At 33.3% G+C, this 25,925-nt stretch overlaps 1 protein-coding gene and 1 long non-coding RNA gene across 3 annotated transcripts; both read left to right on the top strand.

Moving 5' to 3' along the window:
- Window positions 1-21,510, top strand: LOC109342844. The gene is made up of 3 exons (XR_002107125.1): window positions 1-99; window positions 13,012-13,017; window positions 21,500-21,510. It is a non-coding gene; the product is annotated as an uncharacterized LOC109342844 (long non-coding RNA).
- Window positions 5,672-10,612, top strand: LOC109342831 (mitochondrial phosphate carrier protein 3, mitochondrial-like). Of its 2 annotated transcripts, XM_019580855.1 has the most exons (7): window positions 5,672-5,696; window positions 7,401-7,551; window positions 8,312-8,673; window positions 9,250-9,293; window positions 9,821-10,035; window positions 10,256-10,380; window positions 10,515-10,612. In XM_019580855.1, exons 2-7 carry the CDS (start codon window positions 7,414-7,416, stop codon window positions 10,552-10,554), a joined length of 924 nt encoding a protein of 307 aa, XP_019436400.1. In that variant the 5' UTR covers window positions 5,672-5,696; window positions 7,401-7,413; the 3' UTR covers window positions 10,555-10,612. The 2 variants fall into 2 exon arrangements, with proteins under 2 accessions (XP_019436400.1, XP_019436392.1); XM_019580847.1 differs by lacking the exon at window positions 5,672-5,696 and having other exon boundaries at window positions 7,201-7,551.

Genomic DNA, 25,925 nt, shown 5'->3' with positions numbered 1-25,925 from the left:
AATGGTAGCCACTCATGTGAATAATGACTATTTATCCCTAAGGTCATGGATTCGAGTCGCGGGAGGCTCCCATTTGTGGGGAATAAAATACTGTAGGGGGTATTTAAGCTAGCTAGTGGGTGGCACGCTCAGTGCATTCATGGGTCGGGGAGGTCGCATGTCAGGACTGGGGTGTTACCGGTGACACACTCAGTATATGTATGGGCCTGGGAGGTCACATAACATAACTGAGGTGTTACATAAAGACATATCCGGTGAGTGATCTTCGTTTATCTAGGTCTTCGGCATAATCTGAGTCAACGTGTCCGATGATCTTGCCTCCAACATGTTTGACTTTTCCATACAAAAGCCTTATATTTGTGGTACCTTTCAGGTAGTGTATAATCAACTTTACAGTTTTCCAGTGAACTTTAGCAGGACTTGTCATATATATGCTTACCCCACTTACTGCATGTGCAATATCTGGTCTAGTACATACCATGACATACATTAGACTGTCAACTGCACTAGCATAAGGTACACTTAACATCTCATCTTTTTCATTCTCAGTTTGTGGACACAAGGTCATTGAAAGTTTGAAATGAGTCATCAATGGAGTAGTGACTGGTTTAGCATTTTGCATGTCAAAGCGTCCCAAGACTTTGTCAATGTACTTCATTTGTGATAGAAAGAGTGTCTCCTCTTTTCTATCCCTCTGAATCTTCATTCCCAGAAATTTCTTTCCAGCTCCTAAGTCCTTCATTTCAAACTCTGAGCTCAACTGAGCTTTAAAGTTTCTAATTTCTGACATGTTCTTACATGCGATCAACATGTCATCAACATATAAAAGAAAATATATGAATGACTTATTTGCAAGCTTCTTGTAGTAGACGCAACTATCATATTCACTTCTGAAATAGCCATTTTCAAGCATGAAGGTCGTCGATACTATTGTCTAGAAGATTGTTTTAGGCCATATAAAGATTTCTTCAGCAAGAAAATATGATCTTTCGTCCCTTGAACTTCAAATCCTTCAGGTTGTTTCATGTAGATTTGTTCTTCCAACTTACCATGCAAGAGTGTCGTTTTGACATCTAGTTGCTCAAGTTCTAGCTCAAATTGAGCTACAACGACAAGTAAGATGTGAATAGAATTATGTTTTACCACAAGAGAGAAAACTTCATGAAATCAATGTCTTCTCTTTGCATAAAACCTTTGGCCACTAATCGCATCTTGAATTTTGCATCTTCAACCCCAGGGATTCCTTCCTTCTTCTTAAAGACCCATTTACATCCAACAATATTTTGAGCCTTCAGCCGCTTCACAAGAATCCAAGCATGATTCTTATGAAGAGACTCTTCCTCTATCATGGCAGAAATCCATTTGGAAGTTTCTTTGTTGTTAATAGCTTCTTCATATAATTGTGGCTCACAATTGCTATATCATCAGCAACATTTAGAGTGTATGACACCAGATCAGCATAGTTATATTTATCTAGAGGTTTTATGTCTCATTTGTCTATCCTTAGCCAACTGATAATGCTGCAATTGGGAGATATTAGTATCAATACATGCATCATAGACTTCTTCTTATTTATCAAGTATTTTTTTGTTCGCTCCACCTTAAACTTCATATTCTCCAAGATATTAGGATCTTCATTTTCACTTGATGACTCTGTATGAGTCTTCAGCATTTCAGCTTCATTAAAAGTAACATCTATACTAATAATGCACTTTCTTTTCTCTGACCACCATAACTTATATCCTTTCACACCATCAGGATATCCAAGAAAAATGTATTTCAATGCTCTTGGGTCAAGTTTTCCTTCTTTGTTATTAGCATATACAGGACAACAAAATATCCTCAAATTTTCATAATTTGTCAGAATACCCGACCACATCTCTTCTAAATTTTTGAAATCAATGGTTGTTGATGGACATCTATTGATCAAGTAACAAGATGTATTGACAACTTCTGTCCAAAATTCTTTTGGTAATCCAACATTTGACAACATATATCTTGTCATTCCAATTAAGATTCGTTCATTCATTCTGCAAGACCATTTTGTTGTGGAGTGTATCTCACAATATAATGTCTGACAATACTGTGATCCTTTCAGAAATACTAAATTCTCCGCTGCAGAATTCGAGACCATTGTCAGTTCTTAGTCTCTTGATATTTTTCCCGGTTTGCTTTTCGATCAAGGTTTTCCACTGTTTGAACTTGATAAATGCTTCACATTTATGTTTCAAGATGAAGATCCACACTTTCCTTGAATAGTCATCAATGAATGTTAACATGTATCTGCTACCACCATGAGAAAGCACTTGGGAAGGATTCCTCAAGTTAGAATGTACATAATCCAATGTGCCTCTTGTTCGATGAACTACAACATTAAATTTTATCCAATGCTACTTTCCGAAAACACAATGTTCACAAAATTCTACCTTCCCGGCTTGTTGACCGCATAGTAATCCTTGTTTGGCCAACTCGGCTAGACCTCTTTTACTAACATGACCCATTCTCAAATGCCATAGTTTGGTGACATCATAATCAGATGTTGAGGAGACACCAATAACACTCATGATTTTGTTTCCTTGTAACATATTAGAGACTATTCTCTTTCATTCCTTTCATTATAATCATATCACCTTTAGATATTCTTATAACTTCACCTTCACCTTTGTACTATAAACTTTCGAATCTAGTGTTCCCAAGAAAATCATATTTTTATTTTAATTTTGGAATATGCTTTACATCTGTCAACATCCTTACGATTCCGTCGAACATATTGATTCTAATTGTGCCAATGTCAATGACCTTGCAGGGAGCATTATTTCCCAGAAGGATCTTGCCCCTATCTAAGGATTGGTAAGTGGAAAATCAATCCTTATTAGGACACGTGTGATATGAACATCCAGAATCAAGTATTTATTCATCTTTTGAGTCGTGATATGAGACTATTAGTGCATCTACACTATCATAGCCATTTGTTATAGCTGCATCTCCATATTCATAAATTTTTTCCTTGCCTTTGCGCTCTCGACAATTCTTTCTTATATGCCCCTCCTTGTGACAATGAAAGCATTTATACTTTCTAGGTTTCCCTTTAGACTTGGACCTAGATTTCATTCTTTCACCAAATTGATTTCACATCTCTTTTCTTCCTCTAGCAAAGAGACTTTCACCTGAGCCTTTAGATCGCGAAGCTGATACTCTTTTCTTCAGTTCTTTCGAGTGCAATGCAGCCTTTACTTCATCCAAGGTTAGATCTTCTCGGCCATACATCATGGTATCGATGAAGTGCTCATAAGAACTTGGAAGAGAATATAGTAAAAGAATTGCCTGGTCTTCATCTTGAATTTTAAGATCGATATTCATTAGACCAAGAATAATTTTTTAAAAATCATCTAGATTATCTTTTATGGGCTTTCCTTCATGCATTTGAAGTGTATATATTCTTTTCTTCAAATACAATCTGTTGGTGAGTGACTTCGTCAAGTACACGCTTTCCAGCTTCAACCATAATGAAACAGTTGTAGTTTCATCTGACACTTCTCGCAAAACTTCATCTATCTAGCACAACAAAATTGCACTATGGATTTTTTCCAATGTTTCATCATTCTCGTCCTCGGTCAGACTATATGGTAGTTTGTTTCTACCTTCCAAGGCTTTGCCCAAGCCTTGATGGACTAACAAAGCTTTCATCTTCAATCACTAGAGGTTCAAATCATTTTCTCCATTAAATTTCTCTAAATCAAATTTAGCACTCGCCATAATAATTGTATAGTGGAACAATGTCGTAGTCTGTTAACATACCGCAGGAAAGTTTCCTGGAAAGAGAGTTGTCTCTTAACAGACACACTTAAATATCAGGTTTTTCATAAGAAAGAACTTTCCTAGACATACACTTTCACATTACTATATTTTTCCAGTAATAAGAACAATTCTTTTCTGGTGTGTAAGATCAGACAATGTTGCAAACACAGAGCATACTAAGAATTTTCTTTTAGTTCTTATGGCTTAACATGCAAGATCTCTACGAGCTCTGATACCAGTTTGTTGGAGCGGAAGATCCATAGAGAAATTATAAAATGACACCGAAAATTTAATGTGGTTCGACAATTTGCCTACCCACGGCTGAAGAGCAGCAAAAATATTCCACTATGGTAAAAAGAATTACAAGTGTTTCACTCACTTCCCAAAACCCAAGTACACCCAATTTCACTTTCACTCAAGTATTTCTCAAACACTCAAATATTCATCACAATATTAGAGCAAGAGAACAATAAGAGAGAATATGCACTAAGCTAAGTATTCGGTGTGTCTTACAATGGTTGGAGCACTCTTATTTATAGCCAAAGCTCTTGAAGATTATGTAGTCAAAGGAAAAGAACATTAATATTGGTTTCATTATAGCCAATTTTTTTACTTGGATACAAATTCTCTCTTTATTCAAGATGATCTCTAGTCACTTTCTTTTTGCTTGACTCAAGAAAGTCTTTTCATTATTTTTTTCTTTCAGCCAATATTCAATAAAAAGAAATTTAAATATAAGAAATTTTGGAAGTTTTTTTTGTAGTTATTAATGAGAAATGTTACAAAATGATAAAATTAGAATATGAAAATTATCATAGAAATTATTAATTGTTTTTGTTTTACATATAGTATAGATGTATATGCGTTTATAAAAAAATTATAGACATATATACAACTGGCATACAATTTAAGTGATTGGTATATGAATTATAGTACACAAGCGACATACAATTTATTTAATTGGTATTTGAATTATATTATTTTATGTTTGTTAAAATTTATTACAAAATATGCTTTACTTTTAGTTAAAGTTTCTATCAAGGAGGGAGAGAAAAATTATATATTTAATTAGTAACTTATTCGTGCATTTGTATAGGACGAGATTTTTTTGCCGCATAATTAAAAATACATATATTATTCCGACATTCACATAGTTAAAAACACACATATTATTCATGCATTCACATGATTAATATATACATGTTAGCTTAAGTATTAATATGGTAAATAACATATACATGTTACATGCGCATTTACATGATAAAATATGTTCAAATATATAAGGAAAATAAATGACATTGATGTTTTGAAACTTCCTATTAAAAGTATTACCAAAAAAAAATCAATAAAACAAAATTGTCATAAACTCCTCTATAATATATTCCAAAAGCCATAGACTTGCAATGTCAACATTATTAAGAACCATAAAGCAAAACAATGAACTTCATATCCACTCTTTCCGGACCAAATTTGATATAATTGATAGGATTAAATGCAACATAATAAATTTATCAAAACTCAACATAACTTTCAATAAGAGAGAGATAAAACTGTCTGAATAAGTGATTTTTAATTGTGTCAAATAACTCAATAAGTGATTTTTAATAGATTATGATGTAAATAAGTGATTTTAGTTATATATGTTTAGCAAAATTATAATTATTCTTTAAAACTTATTTTATATGAGGTATGATTTTAAATTAATCTCAACATGACAAATGATTATGTGTAAAAAGTTTATTTTATTATATAGTTAATAAATTATTAAAATATATTAAAACATACCGTGTAAAAAGGTGATTATATAGTGTGAGTAGGTACATAGTAGTAATGTAGAACCTTTTAGGATAGAAAAATTAAGGAGAAATTGACATACAACAAGTGATAATAGGGAAGAAGTTTATTTTATTATAAAGTTACTAAATTGAAGAAGGTTGAAGTGAGATATTCACATTTTATATCCCTAAACTCCGACCAAAATTATGCTTTACTTAAAATGTTTTTTCCATCAAAATATTGTAATTATAATTATATATATGTTCTTCAAATGCCAAATCAAGAGGTGTTTCACTAACCTAATGGCAAAGCTCTTCCAATTTGTAATCTATGCACTTTAAAATTTAATATGCATAAATATAAATGAAATTCTGATATTAATTTATTGATCAATGAGTACAATAATCTCAATCATCCATCATATTTAATGATCTAGATTGATGCATGTTAAGTAAAGTATATATTAGCTGTGTTCAACCCCTAATCGAATTACTATACAATTTTCAAAACATTGATACTAATTATATGGAACTTAACCTATACTAATATATAGGCAAAATACACCTAAAAAATATTTACGTAATATATATATAATTTTTATATATATATAGACAAAACTTTTGAAAAAGAAGATACATGTAATTTTAAAAAAAAATGTTACAATAATGAATTCAATATAACAAGAAATTCACAAATACTTAGTGTCAACATCTAAAAACTGATTTGGTTTAGACGCAAATAAATATTAAAAATACTTAAATGGAATATGTATAACATTTCTATACTAATATATAGATCAAAATTTAAAACTAAGATAGAATAGTACTAATATATATTTCTATACTCCTGTTGATAGAATTTATGACCCTTTCTTCTCCTTCTCTCATTCATTTTCTTTCAATTTCCATAACACAAATTCTTTGACTAATGGCTTTGAATGAGAAAATTGACATTTTTTAAGAGATATCAAAATCAAACAGATAAAAAAACCGCTGGTTTATTCTTTCTAGAAGATAATTCTTTTATATGAATTTATAGCACATAAACATTATACACCCAATTCAAGATTATAGGAATAGAATTTGTATCCTCTTAATCCTAAAACGTCCAATACTAATTGAGATAATGACATGTGTCATTTAATATTTTTAACAGTGTAGATCTTAAATTAATTTTAATTAATTTTTTAAATTATCAAATTATTCTAAGCCTCACATTCAAGTAATAAACTGTATCCGATACTGAAGATGATCTCAATCTCTCTCTATCAATATTGTTCATAGAATTATTCATTTGATACTTAACTTTACATACAACTGATCGTTTAATTTATGCGAAAACCATACACTTTTTTTTTTGTCTATGACCAAATTGACAGATAATAAATGCAAAATCAAAAATCAAATTAACATTTTTCTTATAAATGTAATGTACCATACTGGGTATCCAACCGGAGGGCGTTATACAAAGTCAAACACTAACGAAAATTAAGGACATGTTCACATCACATCACTCTTCTCTTGTTCATTCTTTGCCTTCATACTTCACTCTTTCATTTCCTAGCCACAAACCTTCCCATTTCCTCGTACCCACCATTAACCATTCTATTTGCTACTTTTTTTCACACACAAACATATTCCAAACAAAACAATAACAACAACAACATTATTAGTTGTGAATTCTTCAATGGCTCCCTCAGACTATTCTCTTGTTCCTTCATTCCTATACTCATCAAAATCACTCTCCAATTTGGATAATACTTCTATCAACACAAATCATGGGTTACCACCATCACATTCATCATCGTTATCATCACATGTTGATAGGAAGAATCATATTATGATCCCTGCACCTAAGGAGAGTATTCGCATGTTTTCTCCTGCTTACTATGCTGCATGTTCTGCTGGTGGCATCTTTAGCTGTGGCCTTACCCACATGGCCGTCACTCCTCTTGATCTTGTCAAGTGCAATATGCAAGTAATTCTTTTCCTTCCATTCCTCTCCCTTTCTCAGAGTAAAGTATATATATAGTTTCTTTCTTTAGCCTATCTACCTTGAGAGCGTATCTTCTATCAAATATTTTGTCCACCTGCATGTGTCATAAGTCAGATTTATATAATTTTCTCTAACCTTCACACTTTTCAAAGTATAATAAAAAAATCAAAACAAAAGAAAATTAAAAGACATTGAGTGATAAAGTAATATGATAGTTAGGATAAAAAATTTAAAGAATTAAATGAAGGAAGTTGTCAATTCGATTATTATGCATAACAAAAATATTAACATACTACTATTTGTCCATTAAAAAAAGACATTCATGTCTAGATGTACATGAAACATTAGTCATGTCATACAATCACACTCATAGATACTTTTCAATTTTCATACACTTACACTAGGATTATATTGCACCACAAAGATGTGAGTGATGCCAGGTTAGGGGAAGTGGGTAAAGCTTTTTCCATTCAACAATCTTGTGTGCCTAATTGTCTATCATATTATATGCACTTTGCTATGAATGGTGTTTGAAACGAGTTATAAAATGTTGGATGATGATTATTTTGATTCTCCATCATTTACATTTTCAACTTTCTTTTATGTGTAGCTCCAATTTAATTCAAAAGTTTTTGCTTTTTCTATTCCACTGCACACTTCATTGTTATTATTGAAGTTACCGAGTGATGCCTAAGTATGAGTAAATCTTGCATACAAAGTAATATATAGCTGATATTTTCAGATTGACCCTATAAAGTACAAGAGTATCACATCAGGGTTTGGAGTTTTATTGAAGGAGCAAGGAGCTAAAGGATTCTTCAGGGGATGGGTACCAACTTTGCTTGGTTACAGTGCTCAGGGAGCTTGCAAATTCGGATTTTATGAGTTCTTCAAGAAGTATTACTCAGATATTGCAGGACCAGAAAATGCAGTGAAGTACAAAACCTTCATATATCTAGCTGGTTCAGCTTCAGCAGAAGTGATTGCTGATATTGCACTTTGTCCAATGGAGGCAGTCAAAGTTCGTGTACAAACGCAGCCTGGCTTTGCTCAAGGTTTGGGAGATGGATTCCCCAAGTTTGTGAAGGCTGAGGGTGCTGGCGGGTACAATTTTAAGTCCTAACTGCCTCTATTATATTTGTTGTAGATCTATGGGAAGGGTAAACTAAACATACACAACCTTATTTTCTTTAAGAAAGTAAAATGTTGATTTCAGGATTTGCACTCATTATCTCTAAATCGCAAGGCAAACAACCTGAAACTCGCCCTTTATATGTAAAAAATGGCCCCGCCCGATATGTGCAATAATTTTCTTTTTGGTAGCAGCTCATTATTATTGCTATGAGCCTATGACTATAATTTGTTTATTGGATTTAAAGTATAAGAACCAAATAGAAAATGATTTTCACATATGTATACTCATTTGATAGCTTAACTTCTTATTTCTATAGATCATGTATCCTTATTTTAGATTTTTGAATCTCTACTAATTAAATAATATTACAGACACATTTATTTACATAGATCACCATACATTTAACATCTACATAACTTTCAATATTTGATTAAAACTCATCCTACACTGATTCTGCCCCATAGTTATATGTGAGAGATGAAAGGGGTTAGTGATGTGTATCAAGCATTTTCCCTCCCATGATTGGAATTTGATTTGATGCTCAGGTTGTATAAAGGACTCGTTCCTCTTTGGGGCCGTCAGATTCCATGTAAGTTTTCTACACTTCTATATTCATGATTTTATGTACAATACCATGGTTAGTATTACCACATGAGTAATCTATAACCTTTTCAGCACCACAGAAAATGTAACTTGACATTCTCTATAATTTGGTTTTCCATTTAATGCATTTGCATTGTTGATAGTTATGGAAGAATAAAGCTACTAACTTATCATTTTCTTAATCTAGTTCCTGTTTTTGTATCTACATAACCATTAGGCTTATGTTGAATGCAAAATCCCATGCTTGCTTTTTCTTAATGTTACTTTCTGTTAATGTTACTTTTTGTTTTTTAAAATTTAATGTTACTAACTTAATATTTTCATAATGTTACTTTTTGTTTTTTAAAATTTTCTTTTATTCATGTGGCAATATGTGATTATCTTAGAACAAGTAATGAGACACCGTTGGGAACATGTAATATTTGCTTGCATTATGAAATTTTGTAGTGCTTTCTGCCTATAGGCTACATCTTTTTTCCCCCAACTTTCTCCTAACATTTTGGCTTATGTCAGACACAATGATGAAATTTGCATCATTTGAGACTATTGTGGAGATGCTGTACAAATATGCCATCCCAACCCCTAAAGAACAATGCAGCAAAAATAAACAGCTTGGAGTAAGTTTTGCAGCAGGATATGCAGCAGGTGTACTATGTGCAATTGTATCACACCCTGCTGATAACCTTGTTTCTTTTCTCAACAATGCCAAGGGTGCCACTGTTGGTGATGTGAGTAGATCTATGCATACATGCATAAACACAAACCTTAAATGATATTTTGATAGATCATGCATATGCATATAGTTTTTGTGGTGTTTGCTACCACATCATGATCTCTGCTTTTTGCACTCTCTCTAACCGCAATTTAGAACCATGTATGTGATAAGCATTTTGCATACTAATATATTGGGAACAAACATTGTGAGTTTTTGGTTTGTTGTAATTGTAGGCTGTGAAGAAGATCGGATTACTTGGTCTTTTCACTCGTGGCCTTCCTCTTCGTATAGTTATGATTGGAACACTAACTGGGGCCCAGTGGGGACTCTATGATTCTTTCAAAGTATATGTAGGACTGTAAGTAACTCCTCCTATTTCCTTCTTTCATCACAAAGTTTATGAATGCTTTACACTATTTCACTTCTTGTCCAATGTTTGTGTGAGGTTGTTTCTTTTTTCCTGTTAATTATCAATTTGCTGTTTTCTCTCAGGCCTACAACTGGTGGAAGTGCTCCTACACCTACAAAGTAAAAACCACACAAACACACATTGCTTTTTACTACTCGGAACATGGAAGAAAGTATGACTTTTCAGATTTTCTCTTGATTTTTTCGCTTGGTATTTGATTATGCTAGTTCTGTTTTCAATTGGTGAAATAGATATAGGATCCTCTCCATGAGAGGCAAGTATTTCAAAAAATACAACTTGAAAACAAAAAAATATGCACTTACCTCTCCATTCTCCATTCTCTATTAATGGAGAAGATCCATATTTTTACTCAGTGAGATAGGGATTAGAAAACAACCAAAGGACTGGTGACATTTTAAATATAATGTTATGAAAAAAAAAATTTTTTTACGAAGTTGTGATATATTTATCATTTTTAGTATAATAAAATAATATTTTTGTTATTGAATATAAAGAATTTGAACTATTTGCCTCTTTAAGAGAGTATCCCTATTCTGAGAGAATTTTTTTTCCGTTGATGACTAGCCATTTACCATTATTTTCAAATCCAGCAATGTTATGAGATGTAAAGAAATAATTTATACATTATTGTTTACACCTTAGTGCAAATTTGTATCATATTTATTAAGTTTTAAAAAGAATTAGTACCTCTTGAAAAGGATTACGTATGTCTAGGCCTAGATCTCTTCGTATCCATTAGAAGGTGGCTCGTCTATCGTGATATGATTCAATCCAACCCATTTCTATATGGACTTGCAAGCTCACCCTGCTAACCAGGGCTTCATCTGGGCTTTCTTTTTGTTAGTTTCATAATACAAGTTTTTTTGGGTACGTATAATACAAGTTTTTGATTCATAATCTACTATTTTAAAATATTAAAAACAATGGTTTCAAAATTTGATATCTTATCTCTACTCACCCACTTCATCTTCTTCATAATATTGATATCTTATCTCTATTTTAAAATATTAAAAACAATGGTCATCATCCTCTATAATACGAAAACGTGAAACCCAATAATATTGAGCCTTAATAATATTGACATCATATCCCTAGTGATATGAAATATTATTGAGCTTTAATAATATTGAAATCATACCCCTAATTTTAATTGTCTTGTATGTTAGGTACAATAGAATTTTAATAGCGAGTACTCTAATTTTTATAAAAAATGAAATATCTATTTTATAAAATTTTCATTTATTAGCTGGATTAGAGGGTGGATGTTTGTAAGTTTCAAGAGAAGAAATTTAATATTCACCTCTGGTGTGTGCTATTAAGACTGCCCATGATGTCTGTCCTTCATGCTCCATTTCTTATGTAAAATCCTTTCACACCTTTTCATTTTTTGTCCTTATTTTCCACTACTTTCATGCGTTATAAAAAAGACCACGCTGCACTACTGTTATAGTGTTATATGTACATAGAGATAGCATGTCTTAAATGATTTCTATTCTTTATGGACAAAGATCCTATTTCCAAAGAACCACATCTATCAAGTTAATTAAATTTCATAGAATAATGTATAAATATTAATTTATTATTATATTTTTTTAATTGAATAAGATTTTCTGATTGGATAAAGACACCAAATGTGATAAAAATGAGAACAAATAATCATCATCCATTCTTTATCTGGAAAACAATCAGAATATTACTTTTTGTTTTAATATTTTTCTATTCTATGACAAAATGTGATTAGTTTGAGATAAGAAATAAAATATCATTGAAGACAGATGATTATTCTCACCACTAGATGGAATCACCCAAAATTATGCTTAATTTGCAACTATAACTACACGCGGGAATCTCTTTATGTGTATAATCATCAAATTTGATATCTAAATAATAACCCATTTATATTTATTTTAACTTTGGTGTATAATATATGATAGTTACATTGATTGACTAGCTACTTGGCTATTATACTTGATAAAAAGGGTTAGTTTTAACGAACCAAATATTTGTTGAATGGTGAGTGCCACGGGGTGCAGTACATTATGAATAATTTGACTTGAATTCATTATGAGGTTATGAATTCATCATTCAAAGTACACGCACTATCACATATAAAACAATGCATGCATGTCTCTGAATGAATTTAACTTCTTCGTTTAAGATGATAAGGTCTCTGCTAGTCCTACTAGCTAGCATTCACATTCCCCTTGTGTTGTCTTCAAGCGTTGATCACTCTCATAAAGTGCATGCATATTAAAAGCAAATTTAATTTTTGGAACCATATCAATTTAATGCACAAAATAGCAAATTGGTTACTATTGGAGCAGAAGACAAATGGAAAAATATAATAGATAAAATGATACCGAGAATTTAATGTGGTTCGATAATTTGCTTACGTCCACAACTGAAGAGCAACAAGGATTATTTCATTATGATAAAAGAGAACTACAAGTGTTTCACTCACTTCCCAAAATACAAGTACACCCAATTTCACTCTCACTCAAGTATTTCTCACACAATTAGAACATGAGAATAAGAAGAGAGAATATGCACTAAGCTAAGTATTTGGTGTGTCTTACAATGGCATGGAACACTCCTATTTATAGTCAAAGTTCTTGAAGATTATGTGGTCAAATGGAAAAGAGCATTAATGTTGGTTTCACCATAACCACTTCTTTTTATTTGACTAGAAATTCTCCCCATTTCCTCAAGATGATCTTTAGCCACTTCTTTTTTTATTGGCTCAAGAAAGTCTTTCATCAGCTTTTCTTTTAGCCAGTATTCAATAGTTACCACAACCAACCAAAGCGGCATGAATGAAATAAAGATATGTTGTTCTAAATTTTGCTCCATGTTAAAAATATATCATTTTAATTAAAAACATTAAATATTCATTATTATTGACGTTTTTGTTTCATCACCATTGATATGTTGGACCAGATTTATGATAAGAAATCTTTGTTGGGCATGAATATTGAAAACACTAGGGTGAGTCAAGACAAACAAGTAACTGTATAAATGCTTGTGTGAATGTGTGTGTATATATGTATAGTCAAATTAGATTACCATATCTCTACAATTGGTCTTATGCAGACTTCCATAATGGTAGACCCCAAAGGCTTGCTAGAAACTTTTTTTATTGCCAATGTTTTTAACGAGAAACAAATAAATTGTATAACTGTTTGAACCAATATACTACTATTATTTTTTTCAAATAGATTATTTCATGCAAAGTACTATTATTCATTGAGTCTTAAATGAGAGTATGAGTAAGAACATTTTATAATAACTTAATCCCTTCAAAAACAAAAACAAAAGCATAGTCGCTCTTTTTTTCTTTGAGTATAGTTAATTATTCTACTTATAATTTTTTTCAAATTTTGTAACAGAAAATGGACAAGGTTATTTTCCTTGTTACATAAAAAGAATAGATTTTTTTAACGAAAAAATGGATTTTCTTTCACACCCGGTCTCACTCAAATAGAAATAAAGAAAAATAGGATTCTTTAACAAAGCTGCCACAAAAAGCAAAACCACTTGAAAATGAAATTAACCACTTCATTCACATCAAGAAGATATCTCAATGAAGATAGATTAGATTCGATGGGTGTCTTTTCACCTGAAAACGAAATGAGTCTAGTGTCTATTTTAACTCGTTAATGAGATATATAGTTTTGCAATGGGGATAAGATTATGCACTAAAGCAAACAAATATATTTGGGTGCATGCTTTCACTTTGTGGCCTTGGCTTGATAAGTTTCTTAAAAGCATGACTGGCCAAAAAATATTGATGGCATTGCAGAGCAAGTTGCAAAATGGTGACCGAGAACAAGTTGTACAAAAATATATTGTTAGCTTGATAAGTTTCCTAAAAGCATTAGTACCCAAAATTTCGTCATAAAAATAATGCTATAGTCAGTCTGATTTTTAGAAATCTCTTTACATAGGTAATGTGTATCACCTGCAAAATGTTTTACAAAGGTAAAAGTTGTATGTTAAGAGAAGATAGTTGAATGCCTATGAGTTTTATTATGAGGAAATTTGTTCTTAGCTGTGATGTTAGTGCTTTAGAGTTAATATTTATTTCGCATGGATATTGTATGATGTTATTAAATTATTTTTTATAAAATAATTGTTATATATTTTAACAAATAACAAGGATCTCTTACACGTTATCCAACCCTTATATTTTACATTTTTCTCTCTCGATTTGTTTTTAGGACTTAGGAGGGGAGGGAAAATAAGAAGAATTGAGAAATATTTCTGAGATGGTTTATAAACTTTTTGTTTCTCTTTTCATTCTGAAAATCAATTCAGAAATAACCTTTAAATAATCCAATTAGGATGGGTAAACTTTTGATTGTTCACTTAAAGTACAATCTAATACAATTAGTAGATTATTGGTTTTCTTAAACATGATGTTAGACGTTCCATTCATATCACATATAGGAAAAAGACTATGTTAATAAAAAGTTAACTTCAATAATGTCTATATTCCAAACAAAAAAATCTTTGATTATTGGCCATGAGACATCCTTTGTACACACCAAATATGTTAAGTGCGTACAAACTACTAGTAGCTCTTGACGAGTCTGGATCCTCTCCTGTAATGGAGAGGCCAGTACCTTCTAAGATATTAACACGTGGCAAAAAAAATATCAACGGTCATGATTTTACACTCAAATTAAACTCAAATTTTAATTAAAATAAAAATCCCTAAATTCCTTCGTCATTTCATTTCATTCCCTTATACAGCGAATGGTAAACTCCATGTAAAATCCAAATCACATTCACCTTCCTCATTTTCTTCCCATCAAAAGTGTGGTAAGGGTTAGGTTTTGGGAATGCAAGTGAGAATAGATAAACTCGGTGAGACATGAAGTTGAGAAAGCTCATCTCTCTAGCTATGTTGAAATTGACTGTGAAGGTTTATCAACTTGACCATAATGTAAAAGGTTTTATTTCAACAGAAGAGTTTTTGTCAACATGACCTCTGGTCCAATACTAGAGCAATAACTCTTTCTTTAGCCGACAGAGGGGAGAAGACAATGGGGAAGGAAATGAAGAAGGGGGATTTTAGGGATTTTATTTTATTTTTTTAATAAAATTTGAGTATAAAATCACAACCGTTGATATTTTTTCTTGTCACGTGTCAACATCTTAAAAGGTATTGGTCTCTTCATTACAGCAGAGGATCCAGACTCAGCTCTTAACAGGAACGACATCCTCAGTCCTTTGGGTTTCCTGTGCATGTGTCCTAGTTTAATCACTTTTTGTCAACAAATAAAAATAATACTTTATTTTTATTTTATAAAATAAAATATTAAATTCATGTGATCCTCATCCCTCTTAACATATGCACTGACCTACTCCGGACCCACCTCACACATAGGCATAACATGTAGATACAATACAATACATATAATATATTCAGATATATATAAATAATATAGCTTTAAATATGATTTTTTCCGTATCAAATTTTAATTTTAGTCTATAATATTTTTTTGTTTAGTCGTTATCTTTTTTAAACATTTTGAAATTAGTTTCTAATTCAGTTTTGGATGAAAAATGTTAATATAACTATCAAATGTCACTTCAATAGTTCCAAGTGTCAGGCCACATAATCTATTTAGTTTTATGTATTTTAATTTTAGTGTGTACAAATTAATTTAGTTTTGATTTTAGTTCCCAAAAACTAAATTTAGATACATGTTTTTTTTTATATAATATTTTGTTTGCTTACATGCTTTTAATGGTGTCATTTAATACTAAAAAACATGTATGAAAACAATATAACATCCAGAAAAACATGTATCCAAATTAATCTTTTAGAAACTAAAATTAAAACTAATTAATTTATAGGGAATAAAGTAAAAAATACTTAATTTATATAGACTAAAATTAAAACTTGTAAAGCTAAATGGATCATGGAAGGAAACACACAACAATAAAGATCATTTTCAAAGCATTAAGAAAAATGTAAGCAATAAAACAAAACAAAATTGAAGAATAAGATCGAAATTCAATATATTTATAAGAAAAGAACATGTTTAAGTAGATAATATAATAATCCACACAGAGTGACAGAACCCGCTTATCACGCGTGGTAGATTTGTTGCAAGATTTGCTTCCCCCACTGTCTTCTCTCCTGATACGATCTATTTTGGGTATGTCACCACCCCTTCCATTTACCCAATTCAATCCACAGGTCACTGCAGTTTTTGACATGTGTGTGAACTAAAAATATTTATTATAGTTCACAACGAAGAAATTTAATAATCTTTAATTCCATTCAAAGTCAAGCATCCATTCATATCATTAAAATCTAGCCCACAATCAAATATTAAAAGAGAATAATGGTAATATATAGTAACACAAGAAATATGATAAAGAGGCCCAATTGAGTTAATTTGTGTTTATGTCCCAAGCTTGAAGGCTACCACTATGGAATGGAGATCACATATCTCGCTCGTTTTATGTCTTGATTTGTATCTTAATCCAATAACAAAGTAATACTTAATTATAAAAACATAAACTAACATTTTGTATATTATATTTGTGGTCGTTGTTGTTCTTCTTACATTAGATGTATGTAATACATAAATTGTTCGATATTACAACTGTGACTGAAGAAGTCTCATATTATGCAAAATTGAACGGGTTAAAGAACATATAAGTGGATAGACTCATAGACCTAATGTCTTAAGGTTTTGGGTCAAGATGTGGTGTCAAACTCATTTCTATGATTCTTTCACTTAGCCCATGAAAGAATGATATAGTCCATGGATGAAGATCTCCCAACAAGTGATACTAGAGCCGATGGTTCAATGGCTCAACGAAGTATTGGAACGACAAGTTGTCGGTAGATCCACGAGGGATCTTGTGTCGAAAGTCTTCCTCACGAGAGATCAAGATGGCATGTTCCGTTGATAAAAGGATAAGTCAACAACGGTGCAAGTAGATAGAGAGTTGAGAGAGTTGAGCTCTAATGTATCCAATACATGAAGGGGAACTCACACTTGAAGGGAAGATGTTGAGTATTACAAGTGTGAATGAAGAAGTCTCACTTTGTGTAAAAGTTGATGATTTAAAGAGCATATAAGTGGATGGACTCATAGACCTAATGCCTTAAGGTTTTGGGTCAAGATGTGGTGTGAAGTTCACTTCTATGTTTCTTTACTTAACACTTAGAAGAATGATCCATGAATGAAGATCTCTCAACATAAACATATGGTCATCTATATCAACATTTTACATCAACCCAAACTCATAATCTCTATTATTATTTTTTGGAGAAAATGTGTAATCCACTCTAATATGTGTCATTACACAACATATTTCTTCAAGAGGTGAAGATGTCAATCTTTATATAAAAACACATATTTTTTAGAATTTAATCTTAATGTTTTTTTGGTTTCTCAGAGGTATTCTTATACTGACTGCAATTCTGTTCAAGCCAGAAACATTCATAGGTATGTAGAGCTAACGCCTATTTATACTTTTTCTTATTAATAAATTTTACTGCGGATAAACAAACACAATATTTATAATTCTGGATAGTTGAGATGTTATAAACTTAGAATCGTCTAGGTACATGGCATAAGATGGGTGATGCGATCTATACCAGTTATAAATCATAATCACATTTAATATACAGATATAGGCTCGATTATATACTACAATCAAACATGAACAAATAGTTCAAGTATTGGATTTCTAATTTTGAATTCTAGTCAAATGTGCTACTTGACCATTATTTTTTATATACCTAACATTTTATAAAAAATATGACATCAACATCTTTAATTTTATTTTGTCATTACATTGGACCCGGACTTAATGGTCATAAGTTTTGAATAAAGTCTTCAAAATTGAATCATTCATTATCAAAACTCATTTTATAAAATTTTAATGTGATCGATACAAAATTGTCTATCCACTATTCTATTTTTTTTTTTATATAATATGTTAATTATTAAAGACTCTTGTCAATAGAGTGTAAAGTTTTAAGACTCTTAAATGTGGTTTGTTGAGTAAAATGTTGATGTGAGAAGGTCTTTTAGAGTCTTAAGAATCTTAAAGGTGTGAATTTGAAATAAACCCCACAATCTACCAAATAATGCTTCAATATTTTGAAAAAATATTATATACTAAAAAAGTCTCTTTATTTTTTTAAATTTGTTTAATGCTTAAGCGATCGTTCCTTGAATAAGCAACACATCTTATATTTTTGTTCCAGGTTAATGTGCATCTACATACACCGCAACTTAACAAGCAACCCATCTTAAATATCTTAGGCTCAACATTTGTTGGCACTTCAATATTTTTATAATTGAATACTATGTAAATACGTATTTATTTCTTTAGCAACATTAATTGGTTAATACGAATTCAAATTAGTGAAACTTGCTTTAAACAAGGTTGGTCCTATAACTAATAGCTGCTAGAAAAATAAAGATTTAAGTTTAACCTATTTAAAAGTTTAATATATGAGTTTATTTAAAAGTTTATTATGATATAAGACCAACATGTCTAACTCTAAGTAGTCTAAGATATTTGCTTTTAGATAAACACGTCTAATAGAGTTACATTTTGTTATAGATTTTTATATTTAGATTTTACATGTACTGGTTTTACATGTCCTTTAGCAAAATTTCTACAAAAACCATGCCGCGTGGAATCAATTTATATATGGTGTGTAAAATACTAAAATATGCGAATATGAGATAGTGTATTAGATATTATTTAAATTTTAAAAGTAGAAAATATCCCTTTTCTGAGGAAAAAAAGTGTAAAAGATATAAAAAATTCGGGTAGGGTCCATTAATTTAGTAGTATAATTTGGTTGCTGTAAGTTATTTATCAATGCCCTAGAAACATTTGTAATAATAAATAAAGTTGAGATGAATTAAGGCCCACCAAAGATGCAGTAAAAGTACCTGATTTTGGTAGCTAAATGTTCAGCTTTATTTCGTATTATTCTACTAGGTAAGTTTTCCTGTGAATTACTCCCTCAATTTTTGGTCAAGGACGGTAGCAGCAGTTCAGCAAAATCTAGGTTCATGATGACATTTGTCTCCGATTTCTTCTAATTAACGTTCTAATTTCTTGTGCCAAATAAGAAAGTTGTATTCCCGCTAATTATTACTGAGTTTAATATTTATGTATGTTAATATAAAAAGTTATATATAATTAATACATTATACATTTTTTTGTATTATTTATATTACAACCTATCACATGACACGTCCACAATTTGAATAAATGATGACCTCTGCTATTCATTCAGCCATCGGAGCTGAGGGATGAAGACATTGTGAGTGGTACACATTAAGACAAAAGCGAGTTGGTGATGGTTTACTTTAGAGGGAGAGAAAAAGGAGGGTGTGTTGGAGCAATTCATGTTGTTACCATAACTTGCAAAAATTCTAAATGATACGAAATATCTCTTTAAGTCGTTTCGTGATACTGCCTAAAATGTGTAAACAGACTATCAACCACACCGTCTCCAGGATAAAACAACTCAAATCTCTATTATCGAATTCTTATTACACTACTGTAAGAACCAATCTCGAATACACCCACCATAATATGGTTATCAATGTCAATTCTCGAAATACCCACAATATTGCTATTCGTGCCAATACTTTTCCCACGATACTAACTACCAATGTCAGTTCTCTAAATGCCCACAATATGACTACCTGTGTCATTTCTTTCCCACAATACTAACTACCAGTGTTAGTTCTCGAACTACCACAATTTGTCTGATTGTGTCAATTCTTAGTGTCATAGAAAGAAAGTGGGAGATGTTTGCCGAAAATGCGTCGATGAAAACTATGAGGGAGAAATAAAAAGTTGAATGAAAGTACGTTCAACTTGGGGCGAGTTATAATGAGGGGAAATGCATTTATTTATAACATGAGATTTTTTTTCCAAGTTTCTCATCTCTCCAATGTGGAATTTGGGAGTTATTTTTTTCAAAACTCTTCTATGTAAGACTTGTCAGTTTTTTAGATTTCATACCAAAAAAATTTCACTAATGACTTTAAACAAACCAAGTTCCAACAATCCTTCACTTGAAATTAAAAAAAGATTTCCGAGAATTTTTGTGGTCTCAATAAGATCGTGCATAAACAAAGGTGTCATGTGACTTAAACCTTTGCATAGTGAGTAAGATCCAGATTTTACTATAGTGACTCATAGTCTTGAACTCTATCTCCAACATCAAACCACACAACATTTTCAAAGATTTATTATATAAAGTCTTTATGTTAAAGGTCATATGCACGTCTATCCTAGTATAGTGAATGCTCTATAAATTTATGCCCCTAAATTTCATAAGAAGCTGCCCCCACTTCAACATTCACATAAGCGAGTCTATCAAGAGTACTCATATAATTTAGGTACTCCACTCCAATTGGAGTATAGATCTTATTAAGAGTTTAACTCATCCGTACATATGCTGCATGAATCATGCTTCTCATAATTTTATAACATGCTCATTATCATATCATTTCACAATTTGTTATTACCCATTGAACCTATTTTTTGGGATCTCCGGTCAGTTAGGTCAGGTTACCATCATGAGTGATCATCGTTCTAAGGGAAATAGTCTCATACTCTTATATATATTATGAACTTTCTCTCTAGCTAGTCATTTCGTCAAATGATCTACTAAGTTATTCTCAGTGCGTACATGATCCACTCTAACAGCTCATGTAGAGAGTAACTCACTAATGATATTGTGCTTACGACATATTGTCGTTTCTTACCGTTATAAAAGCGATTCTCAATTTTTGTAATAACTGTGGTACTATCACAATGGATGAACACAATTGGTATCAGTTTTTCTCATAGGGGAATCTCTGCAAGCAAACTTCTCAGCCAACTTGCTTCTTCACTAGTTGTTGCTAGGGCTATCATCTCAACTTTCATAGTTGATTGAGCTAAAATAGTATGTTCCTTGTTTGACTCTAGATAGTTCATCTCATTATTTATGGCTTATTGCCACAAATTAGCATACAAAGAAGTCAACTTGTTGGAGAGTTGGTGGATTATCCTCCAATATATAGATCATATAATCAAGTCTATAGTCTCTAGTAGTTGTTGCTCTCTTACTTCTAGGTTCTATTTCAAATCTTTCATTTTTATCTTTATCTATAATCACAAGTACGTGACTAGTTGATGTTATCCATTATTCCTCAATTTAAAAGAGTTTCTTTTTAATTTAAATCAACATCATTTAGACTCAATGATCACTTTTGCGTTAAGGTCATAAAATCTGCACACCTTGTTGTTTACAACATACCAACAAATACATATTCATAGGCTCTGTGAGTTTTGTAACGCCCCGAAAAATACTCTTTATTTATTACGCGGAAAAGTGAGTAAATTTTTTTTCTTTTGAATTGGTGACATAAAATTGTTTCCTTTTAAAAACCTTTCTTTTCCAGGACATCACTTTAAGTAACATATAACGCGGAAATCAAAACCGGTTACCTAACGGTAACTGAAATGATACAACATTTCTTGAATATACATCTTCATAGATATATATAATGAGTTAAGTCATAGTCGGTTCATACGGACTAGGTTAGTAAAGGCGGAAACTACATCGCCACTAACATATACAAAATCCAAAGAAAATGCAGCCCCCACCAAAAACAAAAAGGGGACATCGACTGGCCCACAAGCTGACTCAAAAGATTCCATGAGTGTTGGACCCTTCACTCGGGACCTCCTCCTCTTCCGAGTCAGACACGAGGTTGATCACCTCCACCGAGCTCTCTACATTTACGAGCTCAACGACCTCGTCCTCCTCCTCCTCCACTTCATTCTGCCATAACCCAACGGCATAATTCGGAGGGGATGACATTCTCAAAATCGGAGCCTTCTTACAAGGACCTCCCCCAAGACCACTGCTCCTCTTGGCTGTATTGGATGACGGATCATCCAAACAATCTTGCCACGTCCTATAACCGTGGGAGGGAACAACGCCATCACTCCTGACTGGCGAGTATCGATATCCAACCTCTGGAGACATCAGCCTCTTTGGCGGCAAAGTGAAGGAAGCGTCAATATGGGTGTCGGGATGAGGGATCATCATTCGAATTTCGGCATTTCGAGTGAAAATATTCTAGAAAATAGTTATAGACCAGATCAGGGTCTATCTTGACTCGAAATGTGATTACGAAGCCAATGACGTGATCGGAATTCGATTCCGAGTTACGGAACTTAAAAACCACTTTTTTTTAGCCGTAGCGGGTGAGATTCGGCCCCGACAGCGGTCCGAAATCGACTGCCTCCGAAAATCATGAAATTTTACCACCAAGTTGGAAATAGAATTACAAGACAAAAACTCAACTAGAGTTTCATCTAATTCTTTACCGAAAATTCCCAGAAATTCATTTAAAAAAATATAATTAATAAAAATATTAATAAAATCTTATAATTCAAAATCATAAAATTCGCGGTGTTACAATCCTCCTCCCTTAAAATATTTTCGTCCTATAGAGCATACCTCTCACTCAAACAGATGGGGATAGGATTCTCTCATCGCATCCTCGACTTCCCAAGTCGCATCTTCGCCATTCGCTTGACTCTAAATAACCTTAACCAAGGTAATCTCCTTTCCTCGGAGGGTTTTCGAACTTCGAACACCAATTCTCTCCGGCATAGTCTTAAAATTTAGATTATTCTTCAACTAGATCTAATCGGTTTCAAGGGATTTTTTAGGGTCACTGATGGGGATAGGATTCTCTCATCGCATCTTCGACCTCCCAAGTCGCATCTTCGCCATTCGCTTGACTCTAAATAACCTTAACCAAGGTAATCTCCTTTCCTCGGAGGGTTTTCGAACTTCGAACACCAATTCTCTCCGGCATAGTCTTAAAATTTAGATTATTCTTCAACTAGATCTAATCGGTTTCAAGGGATTTTTTAGGGTCACTAAACTCTACTGTCTTATTAAAGCAGCTCAATATCGTATGGTTCCTAGATAAACAGTCCATTCCTATAGACAAAGCTAAATGGTTGACAACATCCACGGATAGAACGAATGGGTCCCACCCAAATCGAACAGCACAGATAAAGAAATATCATTCGTACAATCTGTACCTTATATGAGGTCCTCACTCGCCTCAATCTCAGCTGCGTTCATGGTGAATACCTTGCCATTGGCCTTTGGTCTTGCCGTTTGTACCGTGTTCACTTCTTCCTTTATCCGCTGTGGGCAAATCGACCTGATATGACCCGGTTGGTTACAGTGAAAGCACATTGTGCACTTGAAACCATAGTGCCTTTTGTTGCACTTTGAACACCAGGGGTGTGTGGGGTTGTTATTGTTGTTCCCTTGTTGGAAGTCCCTATTGTTGTAAGGCTTGATATTACTCGGTTGACTCCTAGAGGATGAAGCGTAAGATTTTTGGTTGCGGTTGAAGGATCTTCCCCTTCCAAACCCTTGTTCAGAGTTCATCTGAGGACCGTAGGAACTTGGAGGTTGTACGACACTCTCCAGTGTCGCATTCCTCACCTCGACGCTCTCTTCATAGAGTCTGCATCTATTAGCTGTGGTCATCGCCGTTATGAAATCTAGGTTAGCGGTTCCTCTTCCAGCCATCTGAATCTGTGACCGTTAGACTAGGTGAGATACTCTTCCTCACCAAACTTATCCCATGGTCATACTCCGATCAAACAAATCACACAATCAATCAATCAGACAAGCAACTAACAAACAAAGTCACACAAGAAAGCATGTAAGGCCATGCCCAAGGCCGATTAGGAAAGAGCTGCTCTGATACCATGTTGTAACGCCCTGAAAAATACTCTTCATCTATTATGCGGAAAAGTGAGTAAATTTTTTTCTTTTGAATTGGTGACATAAAATTGTTTCCTTTTAAAAATCTTTCTTTTCCGGGATATCACTTTAAGTAACATATAACGCGGAAATCAAAACCGGTTACCTAACGGTAACTGAAATGATACAACATTTCTTGAATATACATCTTTATAGATATATATAATGGGTTAAGTCATAGTCTGTTCATACGGACTAGGTTAGTAAAGGCGGAAACTACATCGCCACTAACATATACAAAATCCAAAGAAAACGCAGCCCCCACCAAAAAACAAAAAGGGGACATCGACTGGCCCACAAGCTGACTCAAAAGATTCCATGAGCGTTGGACCCTTCACTCGGGACCTCCTCCTCTTCCGAGTTAGACACGAGGTTGATCACCTCCACCGAGCTCTCTACATTTACGAGCTCAACGACCTCGTCCTCCTCCTCCTCTTCCTCCACTTCATTATGCCATAACCCAACGGTATAATTCGGAGGGGATGGCATTCTCAAAACCGGAGCCTTCTTGCAAGGACCTCCCCCAAGACCACTGCTCCACTTGGGTGTATTGGATGACGGATCATCCAAACAATCTTGCCACGTCCTATAACCGTGGGAGGGACCAGCGCCATCACTCCTGACTGGCGAGTATCGAAGTCCAACCTCTGGGGACATCAGCCTCTTTGGCGGCAAAGTGAAGGAAGCGTCAATATGGGTGTCGGGAAGAGGGATCATCATTCGAATTTCGGAGAACTGTCCGATCCAACAAGATGTCCTCTCCCAAGAATACAAGGGACTCACCTCACCTAGACTCTACCTCAATACATTGTTGATGAATCACCGTCCAACAACGCCGTCCCTCTCAACATCACGGTGCTCTAACGCATCCCGTCAATTTCCTCTCCACTACTCCATTATTAACCATATGCATATGAACACTAACCGCAGTTAGATGATTAAATCTTTTAATCATTCTTTACCATGCTCGGCCCACTAGGGTCCCGATCTTACGTTAACACGTAATATAAAGGAAATACATCCCACCACTACGACCATCGCTGCATACCCTGGACGGTCCCAGACCAAGCCTCTTACGGTCAGCCGATCTCGCTACGTGGTATCCTGGGTTCCTTTCTGGGCAGCGCCCTAAATCACATCATAACCAAAAGGGTAACGTCCCTACCACTACGACCATCGCTGAATCACCCTGGACGGTCCCAGACCAAGCCACTTATGGTCAGACGATCTCGCTCCGTGGTATCACGTATCCTTTTCTGGGCATTGCCCTAAATCATACATCCTTCTCGGATTACTTTCTTTAAAATTATTTACCGAGTTTGACTATTTAATTCCAACACCTTGAATAATTTACCTTTTAATTCAATTACGATGTTTTACTAAAGTAGTTTATATCACATACCCCTACTAGGGTTATTACATACTCAACCAATCAATCCAAATAGTCAAACACAATTACTGTCTCTCGCCTAAGTGAGGACCCTTCGCTCAAGCAAAAATTCAACGATACCATTTTAAAACTGGGCATCTCTCGCTCAAGCGAGGACAAGTCGCCCAAGCGACAATTCATCTTTAAATCTCAATTAAACTTAAGCCTTCCTCGCCCAAGCGAGGC

Source organism: Lupinus angustifolius, chromosome LG01 (assembly GCF_001865875.1).
Source record: "Lupinus angustifolius cultivar Tanjil chromosome LG01, LupAngTanjil_v1.0, whole genome shotgun sequence".
NCBI lineage: Eukaryota > Viridiplantae > Streptophyta > Magnoliopsida > Fabales > Fabaceae > Lupinus > Lupinus angustifolius.
Note: the sequence above shows the minus strand (reverse complement) of the source record. Positions and strands in the feature narration are given on the sequence as shown.